General features: G+C 44.0%; 1 protein-coding gene across 13 annotated transcripts in view; it reads left to right on the forward strand.

Annotated features, from left to right (window-relative positions):
* LOC144804990 (V-type proton ATPase 116 kDa subunit a 4-like) overlaps nt 1-24,981 on the forward strand; it is a 6,844,636-nt gene that overhangs the window by 6,556,247 nt on the left and 263,408 nt on the right. For all 13 annotated transcript variants that reach the window (XM_078671938.1, XM_078672103.1, XM_078672267.1 and 10 more), the window contains one exon: nt 15,507-15,624. In XM_078671938.1, coding sequence (XP_078528064.1) covers nt 15,507-15,624 — 118 coding nt within the window. The remainder of the gene's footprint in view (nt 1-15,506; nt 15,625-24,981) is intronic.

Raw genomic sequence — 24,981 nt, forward strand, 5'->3', positions numbered from 1 at the left:
TTATCCACCGACCCAAATTATCTGTAGCAGTTTTGATTGTTTCAGATCTGCATCGTTTATCTTTTAAAATGGCAACTCCTCTAAGTGAAATCTGTTGTGATGAGCAAATTATAACCTCGTAGCCCAACTGATTAAGTAATTTTCTGTCCTTATAAGAAATATGCGTCTCCGATAGAACAGCTAACTGAAGATTATAAAGCCTAAGCTCTTCGGAAACCAGTTTTCTTTTATTCTTACTATTAATGCCGGATACGTTCCATGCTAAACATTTCAATTTATACATTTCAATCCATAATTATCGCCATTTCCGCCATACAGTATGCTATTAACAAAAAAAATAAAAAACTACAGCTCCTTCCTGTCAAATTTTTTCTTACCACATTGTGCTGGACTTTTTAACCTTTTTACCCCACCCAAAGCGTCCCACCCTCGGAGAACCTGGGCCCACCCCCAACCCTCCCTCACCCCAGTATAAGAGGGAAACCCCCCCGTGACTGCTGCCGCTGAAGGGGCAGCTCAGAGTAAAGCAGCCCAGGGACTACCAGACAACCCTACCTTTTTTAGTTTCTTTAGATAAAGTGAGACCCCGGGTACAAAAACAAACACAGAAAAACCCTTCTTAATCACTACCCCCAGAAATTACGGTTCAGTTCTTAACCCAGCTTAGCTAGCATATTCTCAGCTTCCTTCTCATCTGAAAAGTAATAAGTATGACCTCCCTTGATAACTTTGAGGCGGGCAGGTTCCTGCAGGAATGTTTGCCCCCCAATCGCTTTGAAAGGATCAATAAATTTCCTTAGCCTCCACCTCCTATCCATGGTAGGTTTACTCAAATCAGACCGAAAAAATAAAGACATATTCTCAAATAAGATAGGAGAGTTAGGGCATGCTTTTAAAGCCACAGCCTGCCTCAAAAGAAAATTTCCAAAATAAATGATAAAAGGCCTAGGAAATTTACTCACCCTACTCTTCTGAAATGGAGGAAGGCGGTGGGCTCTCTGGACCAGAGAGCCCCAGTCCCAATCAGCTAAATCTGGAAAGGTTTTCTGCAATAGTTTTACCAAATAGACCCTGGCGTCTGGCCCCTCCACGCCCTCCGGTATGCCAAAGAGTCTAAGATTCTAGCGGCGTTGGCGATTCTCTAAGTCCTCGACCTTCAGCTGTAGAGCTATAATCTGAGTGTCATGTTGCTTCAGAGAGAGCTAAGTGCGATCAGCGCTTTCTTCGATACTAACAACTCTTTGCTGAAGGTCTCCAATTTCCTGTGACATCCCGCCTAATTTGGAGGTCATCTCTGATAACGAATTCTGAAGTTTAGTATTGTCTTCCCGGAGTTGTAGAAAGTGTTCCTGCGCTTCTGCACGATGGTTAGTTAAAGTTTGTAGTATGACCTCAAAAGGAGATAGCACAGGTTTCTGGTTACTTGAGTCGATTAATGGATTGTTATAAGAGGGGTCTGAGTCTGGGTGATCCAAAGACACACAAGTTGGTGAGTCAGAAGCAGAACCAGATACTTCCAAACATACAGGGGAGGCTTCCACCCCTGCAGAAGTCACATCTGCCAGCTTAGTTGGGGGCCTAAGAGTGCCAAGCGAGGCCCCGAAGGTGAAGACAAAAGAGGAGGCGTAGGCTTCACGCCAAAAGTTGAAGGGGAGAGGTATGAAGCCGAGCAGTCATTGTGGAAATCAGTGACAGGAGGGCTATTACCTGACAGTCGGAGGGTCATATTCTTAACAAGCCCCTTAGCCTGAATCCATATCCTAAGGGGGCTCTTATCCAAGTGAAGAGACCTTTTCGACACAGAAGCAGAGTTAATTGCTGATAGACCTTCAGTAGGGTTTTTTCTCCCTTTCTTATTCTTAATTTTCTTTTTCTGTTTAGTTTTACCCCTTCGATCTACCATAAACTTAGCAGTATCTGAAGAGACTACCTGAGAGCTAGGCCCCAGTTCTCGTCCCTCTTCTTCCTCTGTCTCCTGATATTCATAGTCTTCAGTGGAGCAGTCCCCTCCACCATCTGCTTCCTCAGCTCCCTCTACGGTAGGTAAAGCAACAGTCACGTCAACCAGTGTGTTCACCAAAATATGTTCTGGGGAGTTCATTTGTTCTGCTACCAACCCCTCACAAACATTCTTATTGCCCCCATTAACTGAGGGGGCATCCTCCTCTCGTGGGGCCGTAACCGAGTCCCCCTCCACCACTGCTGCTTCGGGTTGGGCAATAATAATAGCAGTCTGATCTTTAGGGGGGATAAAGATTATGTTAATTCCATCACGCTCTGTGGCTGGCAGCTTCAAGCTGTTTCCAACTGTCCCCAAACCCATCTTTTTGGCTGCTTCTTTGGGGGCTTCAAGCAAATCTAAATTAGGGACACTGGGAATATTAGCATCCGTCGTAATCAGTGTAGGTGGGCGCAGTACCTGTTTGCGAAGCCCAGTGGTTCCCGGGGGTGATCTTGGCGGGAGCGCGGAGGAAGGCGTAGGAAGTGCAGCACCCCCTATTCCCACAGCTTGGGCCGATGAAGCCCCTGGCACCAAGGTCATCGCCGATAACGCTAGATCCCCCGGGACCGGAGACACTGCTACCGGGTCCGCCGCCGCAGCTTTGTTGGCACGGGTGGACCTAGGCGTGTTCTTCTGGGCCATATTTGCCTGCGGAGCAGCTTCTGACCTCACCTTGCCGACAGCAGAGGTCTGGGACGCCCGTCCGTGCCCGAACCAAAGCTCTGACCAGCCGCGTACCGAGCCGCGGGTGAGATGAGTCAGGCGCGGGATTGATTGCCGCACCAGCTTTCGGGTCAGCCAGATCCACAGCATTTGACATTTTCTGAAGTTTTCTCCCCTACACGGAGACACGGAGACAAAGAAGCAGCGAAAAGTAGCAGATCACCCCGCAGCCTGTCCACTTGTTTTCACCGGCGTACCACACAGAGGCAGACCCTGAACATCTGGAGAATCGGTGAGTATCTTCGTGGTTAGTAATCCTTAAGTATGTAATCTCAACACGGGAGCAGCATCAAAAAAGGCCCAGGGTCGCTTTATCTAATCTTTCCAACCCCGAAAAAGAGTCAGGGAGGGTGGGTCAGTAGGAGCCCCAACGGCTGCTGCACTCTCGGACGCCCTCACTCCGCCATTTTGGGCGCCGCCCGTACTGGATGCATTCAAAGCTAAATTTTTGATACATTATCTGGCGTATTGGGAAAATGTGCAGAGAAACTACGTAAAATCTTTAAGGAATTCATACTGGATTCTTTCAAAGCGAAATGTTTGATACATTATCTGGTGTATTGAGAAAATTGTGCTGAGAAACTACGTAAGATCTTTAAGGAATTAATACTGGATGCTTACAAAGCGAATTTTTTGATACATTATCTGGTGCATTGGAAAAATTTTGCAGAGAAACTACGTAAGATCTTTAAGAAATTCATACTGGATGCTTTCAAAGCGCAATTTTGGATACATTATCTGGCGTACAGGGAAAATGTGCAGAGAGACTACGTAAGATCTTGAAGGAATTCATACTGGATGCTTTCAAAGCAAAATTTTCGATACATTATCTGGCATGTTGGGTAAATGTGCAGACAATCTACGAAGTAAAGGTAAGCTTTGAACATTTAAAGTTCTATTGGATGTGTTATTTGTGTTGATTTTGTATTATATTTGAGAGAATTAGGGTTTTGTATTTTTTTTAACAATCTAGGTGATTGTTTTTTTTTTTCTGCTGTTTATGATGAAATTACACTGGCATCACTGAGAATAGTGAAGTTAAGTAGTAGCTGATGACAGCAAAAAAAGGGAGAAAAATTGTTATCTGAATGTTAAATTGTTTTGTATTATTTATAAACTCATTGTAATTTGTGAAATGTGTTACGTTACATAGTACTTTTGCAGTTTATTTTATGTAGTTGAAAAGTTAGAAAAAATAAATACTAATGACAAATACACAGTAGTAGTATAATATTTAAAAAACCTTTGAAATTCATTGAAAAAAACATAGATTTCAGGGACGTTATACTTAGAAATTAGCATTTAAAAAACCTTTGAAATTCACTGAAAAAAACATAGGTTTTACAGACGTTATAGTTAGGAATTAGCATTTAAAAAACCTTAGAAATTCACTGAAAACATCATAGGTTTCAGGGACTTTATATTTAGTTGGACATTTGACCCATACAAAACCACAGAAATTCTATAACTCTCATGCCCGCAATGCACTGCTGATGATGTCACATATTACATCACTCATGGCATGGTCAGTGACTTCACTGATGACATCACTGATGACATCATCCACGTGATAATGTGATGCACATACTGATGCTCTAAAATAAACTTTGATACACCCATTCTAAAATGCAGACTACTATTTTTGAAACTGTACACACAAGAATGCCATATACTACATACCACTCACTATTTCCTAGGCTACACATCACATTTAGTCACTTATACTTGTAGTTACTCATCAATACAGGACTATAATATGCACTCATACATCTATACATGCAGTCAAACTCTGCCACTCATCCATAGAGTTACTCAGACACCTAGTCAGTAAAGCAAAGAATCAATCACATACCCATTTACTTGTGTATAGGGTTATGCACATCAACTTCGTTATTTTTAGATGTACCACATCAGTTATTACAGATACTAACACATATTTACTGTCTTATACAATCACTGATAGAAGCAGACACTTATTTATCCACGCACTCTTCAAATAACTTTGTGTCACTTATACTCATTTATACACTCCAACACTCACATATAGTGCCTTAAAACATATGTAGTTAGTCACAGATATACCACTGAGACATTCATTCACTCACCAACACACCCATACACACACTAACTCACCCATACAGTCCTTCCCAGATGCACTTTTTAATCCATACAGCCACTGAATCACCCACTCAGAAATCTATGCACAGACTCATACACCCCCCACGCACCAACCCACATAGATACTCAGGGACTCATACAGATCCTCAGACAACAAATCAATAACCTATATAGACACTCATGTAGTTATTCAGCAACCCATGCAGTTGCTTACACACCAACAGAGAGACTAATACAGACTTTTACACTGTTTAGTCAGTAACCCATGCATTCAGTAAGACACGTTCAATCACTCACTTATACAGTCAGTCACGCCCCGACGAAATAATCTCTTTAGGCATTTGTAAATGCATTCATTCTTCAATACGCCTTGGCATATGTAATAACCTTGGGCATAGTTCGCGAAGTAGTGCTATGCGTAGCTATGCGAAGTGCACTTCGCATTAGGCGAGCTACGCATAGCACTGCGCGAACTGCGTAGTGTGCTGTTCGCGATGATTGCACAGTGCCGGATGCTTGTCCGCACTGCGCAGTTATTGAAAATGGCATCTTGCACAGTGCGAGCTGTCTTTTACTGCCGCTCAAGTAGGTTTTTCTTTGAGCGGCAGCTTTCTCAACGCGGACAGGTAGTTTTTCATCGCGAGCGGTCGCGAGCCTACGCGACCACTCGCAATGAGAAAGCTGACCTCCCCGCGTTGAGAAGCTCGCCGGGAGGTTTGATTTCCATGCTCGCGATCGTCAACTTGATTTTAATAATTGTGAACGAGGAAAAAGTCTCGCCGGGATGTCATTTTGCTTGCTCTCGGTCGACAACTTGAAGTTGAGGACCGCGAGCAAGCAAAAAATGACCGCTGCACTACGCTACGCTATGAGTGTTTGTACTGTGCTACATACAATTTGCATAGTGCGAAGTTGCGCAAACTACGCCAGCATAGCGTAGTGCTTTGCCCAGGCTTAATATATATATATATATATATATATATATATATATATATATATATATATAAAACATATTTAAACTTTACAGAAACACACAGTCACTGGATGATGTCATCAGTGATGTCAGTGACCATGCCATGAGTGATGTAATATGTGACATCATCAGCAGTGCATTGCGGGCGCGAGAGTTATAGTTAACTCAAATAACTATAACAGGCGAATTTCTGTGGTTTTATATGATTCAAATGTCCAACTACCTATAACGTCCCTGAAACCTATGGTTTTTCAGTGAATTTCTAAGGTGTTTTAAATGCTAATTCGTAACTATAACGTCTGTAAAACCTATGGTTTTTTTTGTGAATATATATATGTATATATCCTCAAAACGACTGCTTCAGTGTACAAAAGCAGACTCTAGCATGCTCAGGATAGCTTACAAACAGATTGATTGTCAAGCCACGATACTCAAGTAATGCATTTCAACTGCCTCTGCAGTCTTTGTCAAACCTGAATTGCCGCTATTTCTTCACCTATTTATAGCCACTTCTTTGAATTTTTTGAATTTTTTAAAATGACAGTGCAAAGAAAGTGCAAAAAAGCCTGAATATTGTTTTAAAAGTGACAGTGCATCAATAGTAACAGCTACATTCACTGTTAGTTGCAAATCCGGCACAAAATAATGCGCGTAAAATGCTTAAAATTGATACAATGATTTGAGTAATAATGTACAAAATTGTGCAATAAAGTGCAGATGTGCGCCAAATATTTTCGATATAAAGTCATTATAGGAAATATTATAGAAACACTGACAAAGTTAAACAAGTGTTAAAATATAGTCTTTTTACAACTTTTTTTTTTGCACTCAGCCAATGCCTAGCTAATGTCAAATTTCAAATGCCATAATTCTGTGACTACGTATCACTTATTGACATCCTTTGGCCAGTGCCTAGCTCATCAACCATATGGTGCCTGCGGCAAACATTACACAAGATCAAACATAGGCACAAATGTTAAAACACACATCATAGTAAAAAAATTTTAACATCCCCTCTAATTCCTACTTTATGAACATATGGCCAGTGACAATGCACACTTACTTGCCTATACAGCGTCACTATTCACTTTCCCATAATGTCTCAGCAGACTCCCAATAATTAACTAAAAGTTAAAAATTAATTAAAAATTCAGGAGAAATCTCCTCATTATTAACTCACAACACTAAATACTTAATTTAATGTAATCATTGGGTTACTTTAAATATTGTGCGGCAAATGCCCATCCCTATCGTAGGGAACTGGAATTAACATAATGCTAAAGTGCTGAAAGTGTGAAGTGCTAAGTGAAAAAATAGAACAAAATTTACGACATGTTAAAAAAGTGGGAAAGGCATAAAAAACTTCTAAAACAATTCATTGCAAGTGCAAAAGAGAGCTAAAGGAGATTCTGTTACCTTATTTGTCTGTATACAGTCAACAAATTCAACCATCTCAAACCTCTTAGCAAACTTATAAATGTACATAAAGCTCTTCTTCTGTATTTTGACCATTGGGGATCTTACTTTGAATCGAATAATGTGTCACGATTGGAGTTGTCTCAGACATCTCTCTCTGTTACCCACTCTCAGTTTTGATGGCACCTGATCTAGAGCAAAATATTGCAGATCCTCCAAATTATTGGCATGAAATTGCTGGAAATGCCTCACCATGGGGTATGCCTGATCCCCATTCTTGATAGCTCGCACATGTAGCAAGACCCTCTGATGTACAGGTAAGATGGTGCTTCCTATGCACAATTCGAACAGCTACATTTAAGTCCATACACTACGAATTGACTTTTACAATTTAAAGGTTTGTTGATGTGCCACTTTTTATCAGAGAATGGCAGGGGTACTTCTATGGTGTTCTACCAATATGTAGATGCCTTGCACTTGTGGCACTTCGTAAAACCCTAACTCTCGCTAAGTCAAGTTGATATTCAAAGTCCTGGGTTATTTGTTATAAGTTCTTCCCTTATGTATCTGGCCCTCCGAAACATTATTAGAGGACCTCCCCCTAACATTTGTTTTAGGAAATTGTCTCCACTTAGAACATGCCAGTGCCAGGGCTTCTGCGTTATGAATCTCAGCTCTCTATGCTGCTTACTGCATCCAGTAATGAAGCGTATTTGTTGTTCTTGATCTTTTGGTACCTTTCTAACAGATCTATTTGCAAACAGCAGCTGCACTCTCTGATTACTGTTGGCCTTATCCATTGCTGCCTTCGAAAGAGAGTTACTATACCCCCTCTGCTCAAATCTCTTTGTGAGCTGCTGTTGTGCTTGGGACTATTGGGCAGGACAGCTGCAGTTCCTCCGCATTCTCAAATTTTTTGCATAAGTAATGCTGTTGATCAATTTTGTAGGATGGAAACTGGGCGTGCAATATTGTGTTGCCCGCAGTCACCTTGCGGAAGGTTTTGGTTAAGCCTGGGCGCAGTTTGCGTAGCAGCACTACACGTAGCTTCACGTAGTATACTTTAAAATTTGCTTAGTACACGTAGTTTGCGTAGCATAGCTGAAGACACTGTGTATTTGTCTGTACTGTGCAAACATTGCAAAATATTTGCAAAAAGCTTCCTCTACATGACCAGATATAATAACATCAGTATTTCTATCTTTACATGCTAAAGTGCATATAGTACTTTCACAATGGTGAAACTGAAAAATTAGCAAGCAGTGGGAGATCTGATGATTTTGGGATCCTCCCTAACCTAGGGAGAGTACCAAACAGATACCTTGAAAACAAAAAAGCACATCTTATTGAACTATTTAGTTGTGGTACCATCCTCTTAGGACAAACACAAACACAGTTATTGGCAAAAAAACATTCCCAACCAAAGGCCCTGCAAAGCATTATGGGATGAGATTAGCAGTGGGCAGTGAATATTATATAGTATACAATATCAAAAGAATTCTAGAAAGAGCTGCAGTTCAACTGGTGGTTACTAGATGTCCCTCACGAGTCAAATGCAAATGCTTGATGAAAGTGTTTCAATGGTTTTGCATTTGACTCGTGAGGGACATCTAGGGACGACCAGTGGAACTGCAGCTTGATGTAAGAATAATTTAAATGTTTTGCATTTGACTTGTGAGGGACATCTAGGGACGACCAGTGGAACTGCAGCTTGATGTAAGAATAATTTTAATGCTTTGCATTTGACTCGTGAGGGACATCTAGGGACGACCAGTGGAACTGCAGCTTGATGTAAGAATAATTTCAATGCTTTGCATTTGACTCGTGAGAGACATCTAGTAACAACTAGGTGAACTGCAGCTCTTTGTAGAAATATTTTGATATTGAATACTATAATATTCACTGCCACTGCTAATCTCGTCCCATAATGCTTTGCAGGGCCTTTGGTTGGGATTGTTTTTTGCCAATAACTGTACTTGGGGTGGTCCTAAAATGATGGGATCATCACTGAAGTTCATCAAAATGTGCTTTTTGTTTATGCTCTTTGTGTTCAAGGCATCTGCTTGGTGCTCCTCCTAGGTTAGGGGGGGACCCCAAAATCATCAGTTCTCTCAATACCTAATGTTTTCATTGTAAAAATTAATTTTTGTGAATTGGTTATATGCTGTTAAGCATGTCAAATTGCTTTTTCAAAGCATCTGAGAATATTGTTGATTCAGATGCTACGCTACATGATTAAGCACAGTTTTGGTACGTGTGAATTAGTACAAACTTTGCATGCTCCGTCAGCGTATTGTAGTTATAAGCCCAGGGTTAGTTATGGTGCTAATTTCGCCCTCCTCAATGTACACTGTTAGAGCAAGAAAATGAACTTCATTTCTGCTTATGTTTGATGTGAAACTGAGATTCAAGTTGTTCTTTTCAATGCTTTAAATAAAAGCTTCGGCTGAATTTGAGTCACCTCTCCAGATCATAAAAAGATCATCAATATAACGGGTCCTCAGACATTTCCCGGGCATATTGTGTGGCAAGCACCTGCTCCTCCCACCAGCCCATATGTAAATTAGCATAGCTAGGGGCGAAGCAGGTGCCCATTGCCTTCCATCGCAATTGATGATATATGTCCTTACCAAACAGGAAAATGTTGTTTCTTAGGCATTACCCCTACACTCTAACTATCATTTCAGTGTGCCTGTATAATGTCAAGGATCTAGAACTTAAGAAGTATTTCACAGCCTTGATTCCATCTTCATGTGAAATTTTCATGTATAGCGTAGCTGATAGCACTGTGTAAATGTCTGCACTGAGCAATAATTGCAAAAAACAACTTGCACAGTGACAGTTATGATACAATAAGTATCTCTGTCTTTATATGCTAGAGAGCATATAGTACTTTCACAAAAGTGAAACTGAAAAATTAGCAAGCAGTGAAAGAGGTGATGATTTTGGGATCCTCCCTAACCTAGGGAGAGAACCAAGCAGATGCCTTGAAAACAAAAAGCACATCTTGAACGATTCGGTGGTGGTCCTATCTTCTTAGGACCACCCCAAGTGCAGTTATTGGCAAAAAAACAATCCCAACCAAAGGCCCTGCAAAGCATTATGGGACGAAATTAGCAGTGGGCAGTGAATATTATATTATCCAATATCAAAATAATTCTACAAAGAGCTGCAGTTTAACTGGTCCCTCACGAGTCAAATGCAAATGCTTGATGAAAGGGTTTCAATGGTTTTGCATTTGACTCGTGAGGGACATCTAGTAACGACTAGTGAAACTGCAGCTTGATGTAAGAATAATTTGAATGCTTTGCATTTGACTCATGAGAGACATCTAGTAACGACTAGGTGAACTGCAGCTCTTTGTAGACTTATTTGATAATTTTGATGTTTTTTTGCCAATAACTGTGCTTGGGGTGATCCTAAGAGGATGGGACCACCACTGAAGTTCCACAAGATGTTTTTTTTGTTTATGCTCTTTGTTTTCAAGGCATCTGCTTGGTCCTAGGTTAAGGGGGACCCCGAAATCATCACCTCATTGCCTAATGTTTTCATTGAAAAAGTTCACTTTTGTGAATTGGCTATGTGCTTTTTAGCACGTAAAATTGCTTTATCAAAGCATCTGAGGATGTTGTTTATTTATCTGCTATGCTACGTGATTAAGCACAGTTTTTGTACTGTGCTAGTGCAATTTGCGGAGTGCGAAATAGTACAAACTACGTATGCTCTGTTAGCATAGCGTAGTATAATGCCCAGGGTTAATCCTATGTCCTTTGCTTTTGTGGACTTATTACTAAGCTGCTTTGTGTGTAAGTCCTTCAAATATTGAATGACTAGCTCATTAAAGGAATCAATCGAATCCTTTGGTACCATAGGTAAGAAAGTGGATCGTGGTCTGAAAGGTGTGATGGGCTTGTCATGGATTTGGAGGCCTTGTTCCATTAAAAACATATAATCAGATACCTCATGTGAACTGCCCATAGCTGAAATGTTCAAATCTCTCAATACTCCTAAGTTTGAAACCTGCAGAGCAGTGATGCTCTCTACGTGTTCAATTCTCCTCATCTAGGTGGGTTTAACAACTGAAAAATATTTAGCTAGCCTAAGTTTAGGCAAAAATTTAAAACAGTAAACTATGGGATGGACAAAGTTCATGTCTTGGGGGTGCAATAATAGAGGCCACATGATAGAATTTGCAATTCATCAGAATTTAATACCAAGTCAGACAAGTTAATGATATTGACACTCTTATCTGCATTGTTCATTTCCTCTGGTTGACTGTGTTCTTGCTTACAGACACATCTTGTTCTTCCTGGTCTGCGACTCTTCAATTTCCTCTTCCCCCCGTTCCTCTTCTGATTGGTCATCCTTGCCCCCGTAAGGGCCTTAAGTTGCTGTGGCAATCCCACAATAAACAATGCAACTCATCCTCCACAGAGGGAATACTGCCCATTGGTCTTAATTCATCACCATCTATGTATATATATATATATATAAGTCAGTTCAACACTTAGAACATTTTTAGGAGAAAAATCATAACATAGGTACCCATGGAAGAAAAGAATGAAATGGTTTGAAGGTAACTAAACGATCTGCAAGAATAGCTGTTAGGTTCCCCAAGGTTCAAAGAGGCACTCAAGTTGCACCACCAGCTACACTAGGGCGGCCGGGTGCAGAGTACGGGGACCCAATGTTAGCCATGTGGGCTAAGGGGCCTTCGGCCAGGAACCGCTCACGAGCAGGTCACTCGGTTGAAGGAACAAAGCTCCTGGGGTTAGGATCAGCGCTGCAGGGTCCAACAATCAGCACAAGAGCTACACTACCAGCGGCATGGAGGCTGCTGGATGCAGGGTGCCAAGAAGACTTCGGGTGCCCTGTTGCTTTCAATGAATATCTCCGGTTCAGAAGAAGAGCTGCAGGATTAGTGTAGGAGAATTCCTGAGGGTGATCACAAGCAAGAGTGGTAAGTTGGATTGTGGAGGGATGCCTGGGCACCGTCGGTTGGGCCACCCAAGGCCAGGGGGCATCGGGTGCAGGGGTTTCTTTGGCATCGGTTGTTCTTACCAGCTTAGGTCAGAGTCGGTGGGACCCCTCGGGTTGAGACTGCAGACGTCGGGTAGAAGGTCGAGGCTTTCTCCAAGATTATGGATATTCACACTGCCCTAGAAGACCACAACCTAGACCTAGAAGCATTACCCCCCTTGGATATACCTTTTTTGCAAGGCCCGGCTAATGGACCTTGCAGCAACTTTTCTAACTTTCCCCCTCTCACTCTTGATCATCTGATTCTGCTCCTGGATAAGCTTAAATCTGGATCCCCTCTGGATCCTTGTCCATTAAACATTCTTAAGGAGTGTAGGGAGGTCTTGCTACCTCCTCTTCTGGAGGTGATGAACCTGGAAATCTCCAAAGGCATCTTCCCTGCCTCATGGAAGATGGCGATTGTCAAGCCTCTCCTGAAGAAGGCTACTCTAGACCCCGCGACCTAGAAAAACTTTCACCCCATATCCCTGCTTCCTGCCCCCGCTAAGATGCTTGGCGTCCACCTCAATTACCATCTGAGCACCTTCCTGGATAACTCCAGCCTGCTTGACTCTTCTCAGCATGGCTTCCGGAGGGCGCATAGCACTGAGTCCGCCCTTACAGTGGTGATCAACAACATCCGCGCTAAGGTCGACAGTGGCCAGACTACTCTTCTGGTCCTGCTCGACCTTACTGCTGCATTTGACACCCTGTCCCCCTCCATTCTGGCCTCTCGCCTTAGTGAGATGGGAGTGGACGGTCCTGCATTGAGCCTCCTGACGTCTTTTCTCAAGCAGCGCAAACAAAGGGTCCAGCTGGGTGACTTCCTCTCCCCCGTAAAGCCTCAGGACTCGTCCTTGAGCCCCACACTCTTTAACATTTATGTGGCCCCACTTGCCAGGCTATTAAGACCTTTCGGGCTTGAAGTACTGTTGTACGCCGACGACACCAGATCATGGTATCCCTTTTCCAATCAGTGGAAATCACGGCCCTTAATTTCAGGAATTACATGGAAGCAGTGGCACGCTGGATGATCAAGAACTTCCTGAAATTACATGGGGAAAAAAACGAAGTTCTTATATTCGGAGGCAAACAGGAGGTCTGGTCGATGGACTGGTGGCCCTCTGCTCTTGGAACCTGCCCCATGCCTTCTCAAGCCGCCCGCAACCTCGGGGTGATCTTTGACACCTCCCTTTCTTTTGACAAACAAATCAGCAGGACTGTCTCTACCTGTTGTGGTGTGTTAAGAATTCTTAGAAGGATCACGCACTATCTTTCCCCTGAAGCCCGGAAACAGGTCACGGTTGCTCTCATCTCCTCAAGGCTGGACTACTGCAACGCACTATATCTGGGCATAAATAAAAGACTAGTCCAGCGTCTACAAATAGTGCAGAATGCGGCAGCCAGGTTTGTTGTGGATGCCCCTAGGCGGTCATCAGGCTCCTCAATTAGAAAATACCTGCATTGGCTTCCTGTGCAGGCCGGGATAAACTTCAAGATCTTATTCTTCACCCATCGTGCTCTGTATGGGTCTGGAACCGAAGACATTAGGTCCCTTGTGTCCTTCTATGCTCCGGGCAGGGTTCTTCACTCGGCCAATAAAAACCTTCTGTCGGTTCCCCGAATTTCCAAGGCCAGATGGGGTGGGAGGGCTTTTTTCTCCCTTGCCCCCAGACTATGGAACATGCTTCCTGCTGAGCTCAAGGGCCAAGCATCCCTTGCGCTCTTCCGCAAAGCCTTAAAAACCTGGCTCTTCACAGAAGCCTATCTGTAGTTGGCACACGTCTTTTTACATCTCAAACAGTAGTACCATCTTGGATGCGCCTTGATGCCCTTGGGCTAAGTTGCGCTATATAAATTCTTACTCACTCACTCACTCACTCAGGTCGGGGATCACATTCCAGTTCGTAGTAACCAACTCCCAGACCATAAACTCTTTATGTCTTCACTTACATTGTCTAAAAATGGACTTAGCCACTGTAGGGGTGCAGTGCTCATGCAACTGTACCCTCACCTGTGGTGTAGTTCACCGTGCTAGAGGGATGGCTTACCTAGGCCCCAGGCAGTGGATTTCAGGCATAGCACACACAGTGTGTGCCACGTCGACTCTTCACTTTTCTATGAACCAAGACACGCAGCCTGTAGTCGCAGTCTGTGGGTGTCTAGGTGCAGGGCCTCTAAGGGTGGCACAATAGGTGCTGCAAACCTAGAGGCCTACCCTGGTCACATGGCCCTTGGTATCTACGCTACCTTTTAAAAGAGGCTTAACTGTGGCCATAGATGTTCCAATTGTGGGTACAAAGGTGCAGTTTTAGGAAAGGAACACAGGCGCTGGGGCCTCGGTACCAGGCCCCAGTACACACTTGGTGAAGTTGGCATCAGGTATCTGCCAAAAAGGTAGGGGATAACCATGCCAAAAGGGGCACTTTCCTACATAAGTTAGTTCAAATGTTAAGGAATTTGTGGCTAGATGTCTCTATCGGATGAACAATTTACTTACCTTCAGTAATGCAATATCTGGTACAGACATAGTTTAGCTGCAGATTTCTTGACTCCCGCTCATCCTCCTTGCTCTGCGAATGGATTGTGGTGTTATGATTACACACCTTCAAGGGCCCTGGTTTCTCACTCCATTGGTTGGTGTTCTTATTCGGTTTGCTTTACGGTGTGGTTTGTCTTTCCAAACAATATCTTTTTCTGGGTATTACCATGTCTTTCTTTAAGACTTTGTAACTATTACTAACAAAAATGTTTCTACCCTTTTCTGTAACACTGTTTCCACAACCAGTTTCTATGGTGGCTTTAATTGTTGGTGACGAATCTGTTCACAGAAGAAACTTGTATCAACGCGTTGGAGGGCATCTTATATGGACTCTAGGGACATCACTGGCATGGACGATGTCAATATGGAGTCGCGCAGTGCCATATAACGACATGCAGCGGTGCTGCTGTTGAATTTTTAGAGAATTCAAAACTTAAGAAATCAGCGGCTAGACTCTGTCTCTACCAGATAATGCTCTACCGATGGTAAGTAACTTGTTGAATGAGTTGTTGCAGATCACTGCTCCCTGACCCCATTTCCTTCTGCACTTTTAAGACTTATGGAGAAGGGATTGGGGGGGTTCTGCAATAGTTGTTAATTACTTACCTATGCGTGAAATTATTTTAAAATATTAAAAAGGTTAACTCAGATTTTGCAAAAATGTGAATAATCGAGCTGAAACTAACAGATTTTAATATGTCTTGTCATTTCAGTTAGATTTTGGGGACATATTTGTGCACCAGTGCATCCATACAATTGAATACTGCCTGGGATGTATATCTAACACAGCTTCCTATCTTCGGCTCTGGGCTCTCAGCTTGGCTCATGCACGTAAGTGATGGATGGAATTGTGGGTTATAAGAACCTGGAAAAATAAATACATTGTTTTTAGTATCTTAGGGGCAGATTTACAAGCCCATTGCGCCTATTTTACGCCCGCGTTGCGTCACTTTTGTGACGCAGCGGCAGAGCAAAAAATGCACCATGCTGCGGGGTATTTACAACGTGATGCATCTGGGAGATGCATCATGTTGTAAAACCCTGCACCAGAAGTAGGCGTTCCTGCACAGGGGGGGGGGGTGTTGCGGTGCACGAACGCCTTCCAAAAGTGGCTGAGTGAAATCTACAAGATTTCACCCCAGTCACTTTTGAGCCCATGCTGCGTCAAAACCCTGTGCTTGCTTGAAGCAGGCATAAGGATTGATGCAGCATTGTAAAGATAGGGCCTCCCAGAGCATTGCTGGAGCTGCGTCACGCTTGTGACGCAACTCCAACAATGCACCGCCTTTACCGCACAGATGCGTCACGCATCTGTGTCGTTTTTGACCCATGGTGCGCCGCATTGTAAATGCGGTGCATCCATGGTGGCGGAGCCGTGGCGCACAATAACTGGTGCCTCCCTGCTGATATGCAGGGATGTGCCAGTTATTGTAAATCTGCCCCTTAATTGGTATGTTGTGGCTTAGTGAGAGGACATATTGGCTGACTGCACTTAGAAATCTGAAACCCTTGCTGTTGTGCCACAAAACATACAAAGGGTATGGCAGCTGGGACTACAACTCTAGAGGCACACAGTGAGCACATTCTTAAACTTTCCCCACCTATCATCTTGCCTGAGACCTTTATATAGACGTGAGATGCTTGACTGTCATGAAAACTGTGTAGTTGGTTTGTCCCTGCCCCTCGTTCATTCATTTGTACAGCAGTCCCTTTCTTTTACTCCATGTTGTATTCGCTAAAGCTCTAATTAATGTATTTATTTAATATTTGTGTAACACAAACCTTGCCACAAGGGCAGTTGAACACTTTGCTAGTAACAGGAAAAACAAAGATGTATACCCAAGTTATGACAACAGTCAAAATAATAGCAGTAAAGTGGCACATGCAACATTTGGAGAGCAGTGATGTTAAGGTTAGTCTTTTAGATAGGATCTCAACAGGTGGGTATTCAGGTTCCTTCTCAAGGAGTGCCAGGTGCGGAGATCTGGGAAGTGCTTGCCATGCTGGGTTTTTGGGAGAGGCCTAGGAATGATGGTGCAGGGTTTATAGCCAAATTACTTGAGGATGCATCCACAAGGTGATTATCTCATTCCCTTCAGCACAGTAAGAGGATGCCACAACCAGCTCGCACGCCAACGGCATCAACCATTAAAGCAGGGTGACCATAGAGGTCCTCAAGATGGAGGGATACTGGCTGACGGCTCTACTAAGGTGACTATTCAACATGGAGGCCACTTCTGAACAGGACTGTACAACTTTCTGTGTAAAGTGTCAAAATTCAGGACACAAATTCACGGCATATGGTCAACATTCAGTACAAAAGGTACATTTTACGGACACATCCAAGGAGAGGCCATCCATGACAAACAGTTTGGGAAATAATATGGTAAGTGACCATCTGCTAGTTTAGACAAGTTGTACAAAAACATCTGTGTCACCTCAACCTCTTATGGACCTTAAACATAAAATTAATTAATGAGGCAGAGCAGATGGTGTGGGCGACAGTCTCACACCTAATGTCAGGTTGTGAGATGCCTTCAACTTGTCTGAAGTGTCACAGCACTAGAGTGTGTGTCCAGGACTCTACGTTTATCTCAGAACTGGGAGCCCAGACTACAATCAAAGAGAGTTAGAGAGCAGGATGGAATCAAGTTCATATGGGAGATGAACAATTACTGATTCAAATCGTTGTTGCTAAGAACCAGGCAAATAAGTAAGAGAAGAAAAAGGCGGGATAATTCCTACAATTTGACACAACGGGCCTACCATGAGTACCAGAAAGTATTGTGTCCCGGGGGAGAGGCACTATCAAGTAGTCGAACAAGCAGCACCCACTGCCCCAGGCAAACTCTCACTGGTCATGCTTGTGAAGTGTGAGCGAACATCAGACTGCTTGGAAGGCTATGCCCTGGGCAACTGCCCACTCTGCCAATGTCTCAAAATGATTCTCCTGATGAGCCAAGGCCAAACCAGTGATCTGGTTCAACCTTAAGTGCCAAAGGGCATGCAGACTCTTCAAAATATTTGGGATGTAAATTGCTCAAGCAAAATGTAAGAATATGATCAAGTTTTTATAATGTAAGGAGTGTTTATAGAAACAAGGGAAACAGTTACCTTTAAATACCTAGGGATTAATATCCACCCTTCCCCCACAGATATTCAGGATGGGAATCTGGGCAGAGCGACACAGTCCCTCTGATCCCAGTTTGCTTTTTGGCCTCTCTTCTGCTTTCAGTAATGGGCTGTGTAGATCTAGTGAAGGTGGTGGTGCTATCCCGTTTATTGTATTATTTTGCAAACCTTCCCCTGCTTATCCCTTCTTCCTTCTTCAGACACCTCAACATCTTCCAAATCTGATTTGGAGGCCGTTGCGCAGCCAGGTAGGGTTTTCAACTCTAGAGATACCAGTGAATGTGGATGGATTATCCCTTCTGAACTTAGAAAACCCTTATTTAGCTACACAGTTTCGATGGGTGTTTCACCGGCTATATAGCTGCCCCATGCATGAGGCAGACTTTAAGGAGGGCTTATTGCACTATTCATTGTTTTCTACTGACCATTCTACCCAACTCCACTTGACCATATTTGTCATGCTTTCTCTTGCCTTTTTAGAACCCATAAACTCACTATCATGAAGCAACCATAGGCTCCTGGAATACCTTTAGTAGGACTTACCACTTACACTGGACAGTTCGGCTCAGGGCAACTCCATCAGTGGCATTCTGCAGTTCTCTCAAAATTGCGGAATTTGTTTGTTGATGGCAAGCTCCAATATTTCCAAACACTTACAGCAGACTGCAGTCTTTACCCAGGTCTATTTCTTTTCTTCCAAACATCTTAAACAATCAATGAATGCTCTATTTAATGTCTGCCACCTAGCACCAACCCCATGTGAGGTTTACCAGATGCTCTACACTAGAGGGACTAAAAGCAAACTCATAAGATAGGTTTACAGAGCTCTTTTCAAAACATGGAAACCCCACCAGGGCTCCAGGGCTCCTCTCCGTGCTAACTGGGAGACAGACATGGCCAAACCTCTGCACAATGCGGATTGGGCTAAAATATTCGAATATCCCCACTAACTATACCACTGCTCCCATTTTAACAATTTCATTTAATATTTTTAACTAAGCTTATCCTATACCTGTCTAAATTAACAAACTATTTTATTTATTTATGTAGTTTATAAAGCGCACAGCTACCCCCGAGGGGGTGTCCCGGCGCTAGAACCAGATCCGCGAGGGGAAAAGGGGGAAAAAGACGACAGAAGAAGGGATCAGAGTCCGGAGAACAGCCATGTTTTTAATCTGGCACGGAAGATGGATTCGGTCGAACAGAATCTGAGGTCGATTGGGAGGCAGTTCCACAGTTTAGCTGAGATTACGCTGAACCCTCTGCCGCCCATTCTGGCACGTCGAAAGCGAGGAGCGGTCAAGAGGCGTAAGTGGTTAGATCGCAGTGATCTAACGGAGTGGGATATTGATACTCGCTTTTGAAGATAAATAGGACCCAGGCCGTTGATAGCTCGAAAGGCGAGGGTGAGGATCTTGAACTGGACACGGCTTGCAATAGGGAGCCAGTGTAGCTCCTTGCGATAGGCGGCGACTGACTGACGGTAGGGGATGTTTCCAATCAGTCTAGCTGCCGCATTCTGAACGATCTGGAGCCGGTCTATCAGATATTGAGGGGCGCCGGCATACAGGCTGTTAGCGTAGTCCATATGCGAGGTGATGAGGGCCTGCGTGACCGTACGGTGGGCGGCCAAGGGGAGGTAGGGAAGTATCTTTTTAATCATGCGCAGCTTCATGAAGCAGGCAGAGGTGACCTTATTGACTTGGGCTTTGCATGAAAGTGAATCGTCGAACTGGTAACCCAGGTTACGTACAGAATGAACTGGGATAGGTGCGGGGTCAAGTGCTGTAGGCCACCATAGGGAAGGGGAAATAGGGTTTTTCTGGTTAAAAAACAGAACCTCTGTTTTATCAGAGTTAAGTCTTAAGTGATTATTAGTCATCCAAACATTGATGTTGTCTAGACATTGGCGGAAGTTGGCAAACGTGGAGTCAGAGTGGTCAGTGAAGGAGAATATTAGCTGAGTATCATCAGCGTATGAGACCACTCTGACTCCACAGGATTCCACCACGGCGGCCAAGGGAGCGAGATAGACGTTGAAAAACAGAGGGCTGAGGGCAGAGCCCTGCGGAACACCGCACAGCAGGGGTTTACCCTCTGATTTAAATGGTCTCAGTATCACCCTCTGACTTCTGTCAGTAAGGAAGGATTTGATCCAGGTAAGAGCGATGCCGCTGATTCCGACCTGCTTGAGACGATCCAGGAGTATTTTGTGGGAGACCGTATCAAAAGCGGCAGATAGGTCGAGGAGGACCAACATGGCCTCCTCGCCCCTATCTGCACACCCGCGAATAGTTTCTGCTACTTCCAATAGGGCCGTCTCAGTGCTGAAACCCGCTCTGAATCCGGACTAAGAATCGTGCAAAAGAGAGTTGTCCTCCAGAAACTCTGTAAGTTGCAGTTGCACTGCCTTTTCCAAGATTTTAGCGGGTTTGGGGAGGAGGGAAATGGGGCGATAGTTAGAGAATTGGGTAGGGTCGGCATCAGGCTTTTTCAAGATGGGGACAACCAGTGCTTCCTTCCACATGGTTGGGAAGATGCCATGGTGGAGGAAGGCATTCCAGACTGAGAGAAAGGAGCTTGCCAGTGAGGGGGCCAGATCACCCATGATTTTGGCAGGGATAGGATCAGAGGGAGCGCCAGATCTACATTGGGTGAGTAGCCTAAGTGCGGTCTCAAGAGTTAGTTCATTAAATGACTGCAAGGAGACGGCTTCTGGGGCCCTTATATGTGGAAGCAAAGGAGCTACCCCAGAGGGGAATGCGGCACGTAGTTTATTTATTTTATCAAAGAAAAAGTCTGGGAGTCCATCGCAAAGTGCCTGGCTAGGAGAGTTCTGCGTGGCTGTAGCGGGGGGGTTGATGAAGTCTCTGACAATATTGAAAAGGGTTTTTGAGGAGTTTTTGGCGTTAGCAATTTGTAGTGAGAAGTAGTCTCTCATGGTTATTTTTTTTGTTTAAGAAAAATTTTTAACGCGGATTTCTAAATGGCTTTGGCTTCAGGGTCGTAATTTTGTCGCCACTTGCGCTCGAGTGTTTTGCATCTGCTTTTTTCCTCTCGGAGGATGGTAGAGAACCAAGGGGCCGAAGGGCGGGATCTGGTGGGGGCGATGGAATCGATGGCCTGGAACAAAGCAGAGTTGAGTCTGGTGACATTTCCATCAATGTCGCTGGAGTGGGGTTCTGGCTGAAAGTGGAATGCTGAGTCAAAGGTGACCGAGGTAACATTATGCCATTTTCTTCTCAGCTCTTTGATGGGGGCCGCAAGGGAAGGTTTTAGGTTTAGCACAAGGTTGAAGGGGATAAGAAAGTGGTCAGACCAGGTGAGAGGGAGGGAAGGGAAGACTGTGATGTTAGAGCAGTTAGCGAAAATTAGGTCAAGGGTGTGCCCAGCTATATGAGTGGGGCCATTGACTAATTGTAGTAGGTTTAAGCTCTGCATGGTTTCTATTAGATTGTTCGCTTTAGGGCATAAATGGTTGTCCACGTGAAGGTTGAAGTCTCCTAACGCCAGAAAGAATTGGTGTTTGAGGGAGAGATCAGCCAGCTGGGGGGTGAGCGCAGTTAGTGAGGGAGAGGAAGAGGTAGGGGGATTGTATACTAATGTACCAGCCAGTTTAACTGCCACGGAATCCGAAACAGTGAAGTACATAGCTTCAATCATTCCTATGTTAGTCAATTTGGTCGTGGACAAATTGAGATGTGACTTGAGGATGATGGCTAAACCGCCTCCAGTTTTTCCCCCTGCACGATTGATGCCCTTTAAGGTGTAGCCGGGCGGAATGGCAAGGTGGATGTCAGGGGTGGAGGAATCTGTAAGCCACGTTTCGTTGAGGAATAAGATATCCCAAGCTTCGGCGATAATTGACATCCAAATCTCGCTGGTATGGCGAGGCAGAGACCTGCAGTTGACCAGGCCAGCTTTCAGCGTAAGGGGGAGAGACTGGCGGGTAGGCAGGATAGGGCAGGGAGGGGAGCGGCAACTCCACGGCGGAAGCGTGAAATTGCATCGGGGGCAATGGAAGGAGGCCTCTTCCAAGTGATCCGGGCTACATCGTGAAGTGGCTGGGCAAGTAGTGGGATTTAGGGAGAGAAGTTGAGATTTGGTCCAGCACGTGCGGTCGATGTTAGCCGGATGGGCAGGGGGACTGTCCCTAGGCACGGGCCAGGCGCAGACGGGCGCAGACGGGCGCAGACGGGCTTGCCTTAGGCGCGCCATCGGCGCGCAAACGGCGCGCCCGCTGCGCCCGTCCGCTGCGCGTACGGAAATGACACATGCTTTTATGCAGGTGATGGGCGTGGCCTCCGAGGGGGCGTGGCCAAGTCGCACGCCGGCAATGGCGCCGTGGTTTGTAGGAGAGAGCCGCTGTCAGCGCAGGGCTGCTGAGCGGTTGATTAAGAAGAGCGAGTCCTGTGTAGCCAGGTAAGGCGAGTTTTTAGCAGCAGAAGTAATCAAGAGTAACACACAAATCAGAATTACACCAAAGATTTTTTTTAAAAAGATTAAAAGTACAAGTCTCTGTCTCCCGGCTATTTTGCCTCAGGAGGTTCTGGGTTCTATACCCAGGGGAAGCAGCTGCATGTCCTCACTGTATGCAATTAGATGCTAGTCGGTTTCATATGTTATGGTCTTACCCCACACTCCTTTCATACTGGCAGAGAGTTCCTGAAGTGCTGTGTAACACAGTGGGCTGTGTACTATCTAATTGCCCCTAAGTGGTCCTATTGAGCGTATTCCCCGCCGAAGTTGAGAAAGTTTCCAGCAAAGTGCAATATTAAACTGTATTGGAAGGATTCACGTCCTCCGACTATCGTAACTTGGAACAAGGTCTTGCTCTCTTGGTTTCAATCCTATTATATAGGGAGCAATGAGCTGGCCTGAGAAAAAATTTATTGCACAGGTGTGGGATAGTTTGGTGGAGGGCTTCAAAGACTGCACCAATACTCTCACCCTGTAATCCACCCACCACACATACACGCTCAGTTTCTATACACTAGTTGTTTATGCCACATGTAAGCAACCACACAAGTCAGTGGTCTAAGGGCACCTATCTACAACACTCTGTCATGCTGCCCCCACTAGAACACTTTCTTCTAAGCCCCACAGGATCTTTTTCTTTGCTTCCCTACCCTGGTAGTTAAGGCAACAGGAACTGGACAGGAGGGTGTGAATGGTCGGTTTATTATGGGTCAGGTTGTTAAACCGAAAGATTTAGAAATTGTGTACTAACATAAATAGCCCAGCATAGTTCTTTAGTAACTGTACGCTAGAATCTATTGCTTCATACCTGGCTGCTATCATGCTATGGAACCTGTTTTGGCATACAACAATAACATCTAAAAAAACATATGGCAATGTTTCAGTTTAGTACATTAGATCACAACATTGTATTTATTTGAGGTGAAAATTTTTAAACATGAGCTTTAAAACATGCATTAACCCTCCCTCTTGATAACTCCAGGAGTGAACAAAGTGAACTAACTATCTGATATACCCTAGATCATGGTCAATACTATTGTTATTGATGATGGAACAATATAGGCTTATACAACATACAAGTAAGTTGTTGTACACAGTCCATCTTAAATTGAATTATTTGAAAGCTCTCTTAAATGTTACAATCAAGTAGATTAGACACTTCTGTCAAGCATGGAATCCGGGATTTGTCCCAGGCTTCCCGATGCTCATAGTGCACTTTAGTCACTGAGTTGATACATTTATTATCCTCAACCCCCCTTTAAAAACCAGAAGACAGTGTTTTTGTACTTTTCTATAAAATGACTAGTACACTGTGTTAAATAAATATAGCTCACAGGTCAATCTGGCAATATCTAAAAAAAAGTCCTTAAGGAAGGTAAGGCAATGCAGGATACCCTATGCTAATATCACTGGTTTTGTAGACATTATACAGCCATTTTAGATGTGGGCTAGCCACCAAAAGTTTGAGTTAGGCTTGAGCCTGAAGCCTAGCTCTGTCTCAGCTCGAGGTACTGTTGATACCTCAAGCCCATAACAAGCAAGCTTTCATGCGGCTTCTGCTTGCCTCCCTCCATCTGCCCAGGATGTGGTCTTAGGGCCAGGGCTACCGACTTTGGAGCTGGGGAATCTGGTTTGAGTCTCGGTATCAGCTCAACATGCTGTGATTCTGGGCAAATCCCTTAATTTCCCCATGCCCATGAACAATGGATGAGACCTTGTGTAATGTAAGTATTTCTTAAAAATTTGGTTTCAGGTTGGCAGAGGTATGCACCCTGTCCAAGCAGGAACCACAGTCCTAGTCAGGGTAAGTCACAAGCACACTCTAAATTAATCTGTGCTCACCCTCTGGTAGCTCGGCATTGATCAATCAGGTATAACTTAAGAGGTTCTTCATTTAATTAATAAATCAAGACCAAAACAACAAATATCCAGTGAGTAGAATAAATGCAACAATAGCGCTTAGAAGTTATAAGCACTTATGTGGGATATCTGGTTGCGCTGGACTGGGACAAAGTCAAAAGTTCAGGCCAACCATGATGGAGTGTGGGCCAGATACAGGAACCACACAAGGCCAGCTGAACAAAAGTACCTTGGGCCCAATTCACAGAATAAACTTAAGACTCAATCCTAAACTTACTACTATTTTGGTATTCACAGAATGCACTTACTACTTTTGGCATTCACAGAATGAACTTACTACTTTTGGTATTCTCAGAAGTTAGGATGTGGTCTTAAGTCTGTCTTAAGTCTGTCTTAAGTCTGTCTTAAGTTTGTCTTAAGACAAACTTAAGACAAAATCCTAACCTCTGTGAATACCAAAAGTAGTAAGTTCATTCTGTGAATGCCAAAAGTAGTAAGTGCATTCTGTGAATACCAAAATAGTAGTAGGTTTAGGATTTAGTCTTAAGTTCATTCTGTGAATCGGGCCCCTTGATCTTTGTTGCAACACGAAGATGCAGGGTGTGAGACGTTGAATTTCTCCACGCAGTGATGGAGATGCGCCAGTTCAGAAGACGAAGCGCTGGTTCTGAGATGTGATGATTCTGAAGCTGCTGTGCCGGGTTTCTCCATGCTGTT

Source organism: Lissotriton helveticus, chromosome 1_1, assembly GCF_964261635.1.
Source record: "Lissotriton helveticus chromosome 1_1, aLisHel1.1, whole genome shotgun sequence".
Classification (NCBI taxonomy): Eukaryota; Metazoa; Chordata; class Amphibia; order Caudata; family Salamandridae; genus Lissotriton; species Lissotriton helveticus.